This window comes from Fringilla coelebs (assembly GCF_963513975.1).
Source record: "Fringilla coelebs genome assembly, chromosome: 2".
NCBI lineage: Eukaryota > Metazoa > Chordata > Aves > Passeriformes > Fringillidae > Fringilla > Fringilla coelebs.
Window position 1 is genome coordinate 82,964,810 of NC_140029.1, and position 9,403 is coordinate 82,974,212.

Below are 9,403 nucleotides of genomic sequence, written 5' to 3' on the forward strand. Positions count from 1 at the left end.
CGGTTGGCCGGGGCGGCTGCCATATGTGTTTCGGCCGCGATTGGCTGCCCTGAAGCACGTGATCCACCCGTCTCGCCGGTGCGCTCCTTGCGGGGGCTCAGCCGGCGTTCTCGCTTTGTGATTGGGCGAAAAGAGCCGCTCTCCCCTCAGAGTGCGTCGCGATTGGCTGGGCACCGCCTCGTCCCGCCCCCGTGGCGGCGCTCAGCAGTCGCACTTCCGCCCTTCCGCCCTTCCGCTCTGCCCTCAGGCCCCGGGACCGCTCGGGCTCCGCTGCTGCCCCGGCCCGGCGGCTCCGAGCGCGACCCGCGCCCGGGTGAGTCGAACCGGACCGGCCGCTCGCTGTCGGCCTCGGGGAGGCTCAGGGGGTCAAACGGGAGCGAGATGTGTTAACGAGCCGTGCTTTGGTTTTCCTTAGGGAGAGAGCGAGGCAGCGGGATCACCAGAGGGCACCAGGGACCGCGCTGGAGCCGCGCAGCGAGGGCAGCAGGGCTCTGTGCTTCCCCGGCCGGGCCTGAGGTTTGGGTCGTTTGGTTTGTTACAAAAAGTTGAAGTAAAACAGATTCATTCGTGCCGACCCCTTTCAGTCTGCGTCCGGGTAGTGAGTGCTGTATTTCTTCCAAAGCAAAATAGAGCCGGAGATCTTGAGTGTTTGCTCTAGACAGAACCTGTGTGAGCACTTACACGCTGTGCTTTGTCTCCCGTATTTCAGTTTAATACTTGCAGTGTTCTCTGTTTTCTGGGGTGTGCTTTAGTGGGTTTTTTGGTTTTGTTGTGTGTTTTGTAATGTCCCGTAAAAGTGCACGTAACAAGAACTGTGTAAACTTTGTTTCTGGAGTTCTGAGTTGAAAACAGGTGGGAATGAAGCGCCTGCTAGTTTTTCCAAGCCCGCCTTTTTGGGCAGTAAAAAATCAGGCTTAACTTTATTTCTCCTTTCCTGCATATTGATGTATTTTCCATGTACTTTTTACTGTTATCTTGTACTAAAACAAAGTATTTCCCTTTTGGTAAGAGTTGAAGGCATTCACCATTCAATATACTGAGTCAAATTAGTTTCTGTTAATATGTATGTTCTGAAGAGATGGGGTTTTTCTTATTTCATTTGGCCCCCTCTTACAGCTTTTCCCTACCTCTTTTCCAGATGTAGGGAATATTGGGATTTTATTTTTTTTTAATCTGAACCTACTCAGAAGCAATGAGTTGAGTCACTCACATTTTTCTAGTACTCAGTGTTACAGAACTCGTTCTTACCAGGATGCTGAGAAAGGTGTTCCAAAGGGCAAAGGAACAGCCTGTAAGTTTAACTTTCTGGTGGCAAAACACAAACAAAACATCATTGTTGATTACAGAATGTGGGATTTATTTTTTTTTTTTTTTTACCTGCAAATGCCATATTTGAGTCTCTTCTATGTTTTTGGTCTTTTGCCTCAAGACAGTTTTGGGATGAAGATGTGGAATTCCCTTCCTATTCTGCAGTTTATATCATAGAGAGATTTATATTTAGCTATGGCTGTGATAGAAGAGCTTCTGCACATACAGACTTTTAAGGACTTGTTTGATTCAGCTGTAGAGAACATTTTGGCCATTCAAGTTGGAACTCTGTGATCTGAGGTATTGGATGAGGCTCCAAGTGACTTGGTCTAGTGGAAGGTGTCCCTGTCCATGGCATAGGGGCTGGAACTAGGGGGTGTTTAAGTCCCATCCAACCCAAACCATTCCAGGATTCTGTGGTTATTGTCTACATTTTTTTAACATTTACTAAGAAAAATAAATTCTGTCTGTCTAAAATACTGGAAGTTTCCTAAAACTTGATGTTCTGTGCAGTATAGTATAATGAAGCCAAAATAAATCTGCAGGAAAGTAATACTGAATAAAAATAAAATCATTCCTATTTATTTAAATGTTTAGTTCATAATTTATTTGTCAAATCTGTGCAGCCTCTGTTGACCAGAAGCTGCCCTTTTAGCTCAAAGAGCATGATATAGGAGCAAATATAGTTGCTGTTGTGAGCCTTTTTCAGGGTTTTCTGAGTAACCTCTCCAAGTCATTGGTGTTGAAACGTTTGTAGAGTTACAAGTGCAGAATCATTTCACTTTTTAACCCCATATTGCGACTTCACTCTAAATTGAGGAAAAGAATTAGAAAGCTATTTACTGCAGTGCTGTGCCCAAGGATAATTCTGATAAAGATCCCTAAATGCAAGTAAGAATTTGCATGATCTGTGTGCAGTGGTGTGCAAATGCCATCAACAGCTCCTTCATATTGCATAACTTAATCTTTTTTATTATTATTATTTTTTAAGCGTTAATTAATAGAATTTCTGTTTTCAAAGAGAGATCATAATTTCCTGAAGGCTACTGTTCAAAATGTTAAAATAACCCAATTGAAAGCAGTTAATATTGACATCTCGTGAGAACTCTTCTAACCATTTCAATTTACTCGTTTCAGGTGATGCTCTGAGCACATGAATAGTGTGCAGGGCCTCTTGGCTGCCTCAGTGATTTCCATCCAGAATTCCTGCTTCATCTATCCTGCCTGTCAAAACTGCTTTTCTAGGCTGATACTGGATTCCAGGAGGTATGTCCTGTTTTGGGGATCATGTACTGATTTCCATTAACTTGGGGATCTCTGTTAGCTGAATGCTAAACAAAGTAGTGAAAATCCAGCCCCTGCAGATCAAATCCTGATTTTATTTTTTTTTCATCTCATTCTACATATGCAGTGCACCTGGTAGTCCTGTATGACTCTTCACTGAGTGCATGTCCAGAAAGGGATGAGCTTTCTTTTTTAATTGCAGTGGTGGGTGAAATCTCTGACACACAGAAGAAGAGTAAATCAATGAATGCCAGCACTAAATAGAAGAAGCTGACTTTGTAAAACAAGGATATCTGTTGTTTCAAATGCTGAAGTACAAAATAACAGTGCTGTTTCCTGGTTATTTTTTAAACCTTGGTATTTATACTCAAGCTGCAGGAGGAAAGATCCCAAGCCAGAATGAAATGAGAGAAAAATTAGTGCAGGAAATTCAAAATTGCACCCCAACAGTCTCTGAAAACCCACTGTCCCTTCAATTTCACAACAGGCTAGCATTTAATAAATCAGCGAAAGAAACCAGAGGCTTCTGTCATAATACACAGATCTTGCTCTGAGCCTTTGGTAAGATTAATGCCTCAAGGAGTAAAGAAAAAGAAAAAAATCTTAAGTTTTTAATGGAATATTTGATACATTACAGTAGTAATATCTACAGCTGCAGATAAATTCTTACCTCAGCAGTGATTAACAGACGTTCATATATTCAATCTTTTTTATGCTTTTACTGTCTTTTGTCAGGTTCAACTGTCTAAAATGTGGCTGCACAGGTGAAGCTAAAGATGCAAGCTACAGATATAGATTGTCCCTAAAGATTGCTGACACTAATGATTTGTTTGACATCACTGTTTTTGGAAGTTGCTTAGATCCATTCTTTGGGGTCACCGCAGAGAATCTGCAGAGGTAAGGAATAGACTGTCTGACCATATAGCTGCTGCTGTTTATTCACCCTAAAAAAACTGCAATGAGCCTAGATGGTGGGAAGATGAGTGGGAAGTAACTGCTAAAGTGCTCCCTTCCAGCATTTCCTTGGTACCCATCACCTTGAGAAAGTGTGGAAGTTTCTTTCTTCCTGAAGTCTTGATGTTTTGAGATGGATTACTTTTAGGTAGTAAAAGAAATCCTTCACTTGTCTATTGAAGGTTGCTCCTGCCTGTTAAGTGAGCCTCAGTGCTTGGTTGATTTGGCTTCTTCCTTGTGTCCTTTCTCCTTTTTTTGAGATGATTGAATTTCCTTTGTTTAAATAAGTTGGCTTTTCCAGATAGAGCCTCTGGCTTTTCTTTTTTAAAGGTTTGAATGCACCTTGTGACTATTTGGCAGTATGACCAAATTTCCCTGAAGAAAGAAGGGATTTCTAAGAAAGTCTGTTAGTCCTCAGAGCCTGACCACCCACATTGTAGGCTTCTGATTTTCTGAAATGTGAAACTGCCAGGATGGGATATTCAGATAGATTGCCTGCTTCTTTCTCTCGTCTGTTATTTTCCCAATGCCTTGTGTTATCAAGGCTCAAAGGTGAATTGTTTGTAATGGCATGTTAGCAGCATTAATAACATGCTCGTGACAGGCATTCTGCCCTACACTGCTGTACTGCTGTCAGCTGTGAAAAGCAGTTATCTCCATGTCTTACATGGATACTGCTGTGCTGTAAAGGCTGGGCAGGAAGGATGTGTAAGAAATGGCAGCATCTTGACCAGCGTTGTACAGTCACTGTGTTGGCAGAAAAATCACAACCACGTGGGGAACACCTGAAAGTTGTGTGTGTATTGAACTTGTTCAGAGTGGTTGTTTCGTTTACTTTATCTCACTAAGAAGTTAGGTGAACTAATGAATTTAATTTATAGGTTCATGCTTTTCCTGTTTTCATTCTGAGTTTAGTTGAAGCTAGCACAAAATCTTTTCCTTAACATGTGTCCTCATTAGCACTATACTACAGCTAAAATGCTGTGTAAGGCTTCTTCCTCTGCTGGTCCAATACTTCCATGTGTTTTTATTCTAGGTATATTCAAGACTTCAATCAGCTATCAGGAGAAACAAACACAGAGTCAACTGCAAGAGCATTAGTTCAAGCAGTGGAAACCTGTTTCATTGGAAAAAGGTTTATATTTGGAGTAAAGGTAACTTTTAATCTACATTATGGCCTTTTAGTGAGTTTCTGTAGCCAGTTACGGATATAGACTGACTTATCAAAGCTTCATGTACAACTTCTTTTTGAGAAAATGTAAGGCTAGGACATGAGAAGGATTCTGCTTCTTTTCCCCTAGATTCCTGTGATTTGTTGGGTTTTTTTTTGAATGAGTCACATCCAAAAATCATCTTGAATGGCAGTAGTCAGCTTAACAGCTTGTCAGGGTGCTTTTTGGAGAGCCTGAGCAATGCCAGCTCCTGTGCATATCAGTAACAGCTTGGAGCCTGTAAAAAAACCATGTATGGTTGGAGCAAGGAACAGACTCTCTTTCCAAGCACTGCCCTACCTTTCCCATGCCGTGTATTCTCATTTCCAGTCTAAAATGTAAGGAGAAGCACATCTCCCTGTAGCGTTTTAATATTTCTGGATTTAAGAGCATTTTCAAAATGTTGTTAAAGTACAGCTGTTCAGCATCTGCATTGGTGGCTCTTTTAAGTGTTTAACACATTTTGAAATATTAGTTCTTAGCAATATTTCTATAGAAACAGTCTTCAAGGTTCTCTTCAAGTGGTGCTTATGAGTCATTCATATTATGCAATCTGTGAACTAAATCCTCCCTGGCAGGTGTTTTGCCTCTCCCACAGGTTGTATCTGATCTGAAATTTTTCCTGGTGGACAGCATCTTAAGTAATGGAAGTTGGAGGACTTAATGGATTAACTTTACTTACCTGCAACCCTTGAGCAGGTCTCTGGGCCTGATGCCTTGACAGATATAACTGCTCCTAGATAACACCAGCCTTGTGGCTGCTCCTGCACACACAAGAGCTGAACACACGTTCAAAGACTTTATTGAGCCCTTGGCTGTGGACATTTCTGTGTAGTTGTGTTCAGCTGTGTATATGTCCCAGATAATTCTCAGAATCAGCATAACATACTTTTTAAAGACTTACCTACAAGGGTGTTATCCTTGGCTAGCAGCCTTCACCCTTAAACTGCGCACAGACTCAGGGAGGAGAAGGGTTGTTGGAGATAACTATATCTGTTTTTTAGCTTCTCTGGCTTTGCCAGACCTTGAGGGGTAGATGAGAAAGCTCTTATTTTAAGAAGTGGATAAACCCTAATTCCCTCTCTGTTTAATGTCATTTTTCACCTGTAATTTCAGTGTAGAGAGAAGCAGGTTTTACAAAGAATTGCAGTTGAAGCTCCTTTAAAACACTGCTCTCTAAAAAAATCTGAGCAGATAAAGGTTGTAGCTTTTTTCCCTTTCACGGATGTAGTGCACAGAAAGTACCACGCTGGCTTTGGCAGCTGAGCTGCCAAGTCAAGTGTCTGGTAGCAGAGTGCTTTGTTTCAAGTGCTGCCCAGTGCCTCCTGGATAAAAGCAAAGCACTGGCCTTAGGCTGCCAGCCATTCACACTGAACTGCACTAGAGGAGGCCCGGAAGCATTCAGTGCCCTAAAGGGAGGAAGAAATTTTCTGTGAAGTCCTTTCTCAGAGTTCTTGGTTGTTTTTCCAGCTCCAAAACTCTGTAATTGCAACAAGCAAAGAACCTCTCACTGAGATGCCCTTTACAGCCCTTGCCAGGGTTTATTTCCCAGGGAGGGCCTTGTGTGACAGACTGTTTTGTATTCTCTCCCCTGCAGATCTTGACAAAAAGGGAGATCTAAATTTACGCCTCGCTTAAAAGACGTGTGCTAATATTTTTTTCTCTAAGTCGATTGTTTTTTTGTTTTGTTCCCCCTGCCCAGGTTTGTGCAAGGGAAGATGGAGGGCATTCTGCTGCCAGCAGCATCGTGCAGAAGTGTTCCAGAATTAATAGACGTACGAAAAACCTTGTGGCGTGCCAGATCTTCCCGCCAAATGCTGCTGTTACTGGCTTCACTGTTATCAGCTACTTAGATCGTCTCCTGCAGTCGGCAAAATTCAGGAGCTGCAAGAACAGCTCATATTTACCTGATGCGTCATCAGCTCCCATAGATGAACCTCTCAGTGAGCTCAGCAGCTTGTCTAGCCTGAGCAGGAGCTCCTGTTCTGTTCAGTCTAGTGGCAGGGAAAGTTTTTTAGGGTGCTGGCAGCAATCCTTAAGTCTGACTTCATCTGTTGCTTGGGTAACAGCGGAAGACTTTCCCACTCTGGAAGTGAGAAAGCTGGTGAGTGAACAGCATGAACAAGAGGAGAAGCCTGTCTCTGCAGAATTGGGCAGTGTAAGCCTCAACAATCAAACTCCTTGGGACTCACAGTTTCTGATCTCTTCTGTGAAGGAGGGGGATAATGAGAAGGATAATGAATCCAGTTCACAGCTTAGTCGAACTGACAGTATCTCTGCGACTGATAAATTGGAGAGAGTTTCCTCTTCAAACACCAAATGTTCATATGGAAACAGTTCCAAGTTGTTACAACATCCCTTGGAATCTGAGGTAAAAAACAATTACCCAAAAACTAATAGTAGAAATTATTCTTATGCAGAAAAATCCCGTAAATCCCTTGTTTGCAAGAGAGATACCTCAGCTCCTAATCATGTAAATGTAGCTGGAGTGTCTCAGATGGAGTCTATGCTTTGGGAAGAGCTCCAATTCTCAGAAAGCCTAAATGAATTGTTAGCTAGAATAGAGGAAGGCAGGAGCATTGTCACATCACCCAGCCTTGATGCAGGTAAACTTGTCCATCTTGAGAGCAGCGAGTTGGGTGTAAATCTTAAATCGTATTCCAGGCAAGCTGTAGGTGATTTGCCTGCAGCCAGTGTCTCAGGGAGGCTCTTGCCACCAACAGGGAATGACAGTTGGGAGGCCGCAGTGTTTGCTTGTCTTCAGTCAAAGGCAAACCCTCCAGGTGATGTGTCACAATATGAGTCTTCCCCTAGTGATTTATCTTCAACCCTCAAGGAAGGTGGAGCATCCTCACCAGTTACACCAGAGCCTTCTGTTTCTCAGAGCAGATGTGTGTGGTCCAAAGAAGCAAATAATGACCCTGCAAATTCCTCTTGGTCTTTTATTAGGCTGCATGGAGAAACCTCCTGTTCAGAAAAGAGCAAGACAGCCACCTGTGTGCATTCTGCATATGAAAGCTGTTTGGCTTCTTGTGAAAATAAAGAAAACTATTCTACACCGAGCCAAAAAACAGATCTTACACTCACAGGGGCCCAGGTCTCTGATCCACCAACTCCCAGCAATGCAAAAAGTACATATAAAAGAGAATTTAAACCATTGACAGAACTGTCAGATAATACCTTCAAAAGTGTTAGTAGGAAAGAGCTGCAGTGGAACAACATCTTCCCTGAAGGCAGCTACAATGCTTCTGCTGATCTCTTTGATGCAAGTGTAAGAGATGTAGCAAAACCTATGGAATTCTTAAATAAATCATGTAGTTCTTCAATACAGGAAGATACTTTGACAGAGAAGGTCACAGCTGAATCAGTGCTTTCTCCTGGAGGTGTTCCTTGTAACGGTTCAAAACTGAGCTCATCCCTACCCAGGTCCCCTCATGCTTTTAGCAAGCACAGTACACCTGTAACTTACTCCTTTTGGGATTCAGAATGCAGTTCAGTTTGTGCTCAGGACTTCGTTCCTTATTCACAGTCAACTCCTATGACAAAACCTCTGCAGAAACTATGGCCTGTTGGGGAAAGAAGCTCTTTGATCACCTTCTTCACCCCTAAAAATCCCACTAAAATCCATTCCAAAGGCAAGCGATCCAGGTCTTCCTTTCAGAACACTCTGCTGCAGGAACTTACTGGCAAGTTAGTGAAACGTGAGAGACAAAGGAACAGGAAAGACAAAGAAAGTGGTAGCTCTGCTTCCCAGAAGTTCCTGAACAGCCAACTGCCTGCCAGCTTGGAGGAGTCGATCCCTCCATCTTCAAACAAAGGGCTGAAACCAACTGCATCTTTAAATTTAAAAGCAGTTAGCTGGGCTGCTGACTTGCAATCCACCTGTGGGCACATCGGCAGGAGCCCTATTTCTGAAAGCAGAAAGAGCAGTGAAAATGATGAAAATCTCATCCAAAATGAGAGAATAAATCCTGGGGATAGAGCCAGGATTCTAAGTACTCCTTCATCTGCAAATGTCACCAAGACCTCATTTTTAAATGATCCTGTCCTGAAAACTTGTTCCCCTTCAGAAGGTGAGAATCACCTCTCAGGTGGAAATTATTCAGGGGTTGTGTTGGAAAGGCCAACTGTCTGGTCACCTGAGCTGTTCTTCCAAGCACGGACCCCTTTTTCCAAGAAGCCAAAATACTAGGAAAGATACCTTTCTATGCTGTGTTCTTTTTAATTTTTTTTTAAACTTTAGGGAATGATCTGGTGGAAAAAAAGTTAAACTATTTAAAAGTTAAATTGCTTATACACCTGTCAGCATATGTCTTGCAAAGAGGAGTTAGGTTTCTTTTCAGACCTTTGTACCACAGAGATGAGGGAAATTAGAATTTGTAGTTACTATATTCTCTTGAAAATGAATGAGGCTGTGCAATAAACACTTTTGTAAATGTGTGAGTATTAAATAGATCTCACTTCATAAAGTACAAGTAGGTGAAGTGCTTTAATGTTCACTGCTGTCTTTTCATCACAAGAGAAGCACTGGAATCCATGTCCACTCCACATTTTTGCCTGATGACTCTTGAGAGAAGGGCCAAGTTTTCATCAAAGATTTGATGGTGCCTTTTATCTGAGCCCATTGGAATCCTGTGACAGCCTTG

General features: G+C 42.4%; 1 protein-coding gene across 2 annotated transcripts; it reads left to right on the forward strand.

Annotated features, from left to right (window-relative positions):
* Positions 1–236: 236 nt before the first annotated feature.
* DDIAS (DNA damage induced apoptosis suppressor) lies at positions 237–9,172 on the forward strand. Of its 2 annotated transcripts, XM_084226175.1 has the most exons (7): positions 237–313; positions 416–516; positions 2,446–2,574; positions 3,328–3,489; positions 4,583–4,700; positions 6,460–7,128; positions 7,707–7,915. In XM_084226175.1, exons 3-7 carry the CDS (start codon positions 2,462–2,464, stop codon positions 7,770–7,772), a joined length of 1,128 nt encoding a protein of 375 aa, XP_084082301.1. In that variant the 5' UTR covers positions 237–313; positions 416–516; positions 2,446–2,461; the 3' UTR covers positions 7,773–7,915. The 2 variants fall into 2 exon arrangements, with proteins under 2 accessions (XP_084082301.1, XP_084082300.1); XM_084226174.1 differs by having other exon boundaries at positions 6,460–9,172.
* Positions 9,173–9,403: the final 231 nt, after the last annotated feature.

Coding starts and splice junctions, on each gene's coding strand:
- DDIAS (XM_084226174.1), top strand. CDS start 2,462: ATGAATAGTGTGCAGGGCCTCTTGGCTGCCTCAGTGATTTCCATCCAG. Junction 3,490..4,582: donor ACCGCAGAGAATCTGCAGAG/GTAAGGAATAGA, acceptor TTTTTATTCTAG/GTATATTCAAGACTTCAATC. Junction 4,701..6,459: donor GGTTTATATTTGGAGTAAAG/GTAACTTTTAAT, acceptor CCCCCTGCCCAG/GTTTGTGCAAGGGAAGATGG.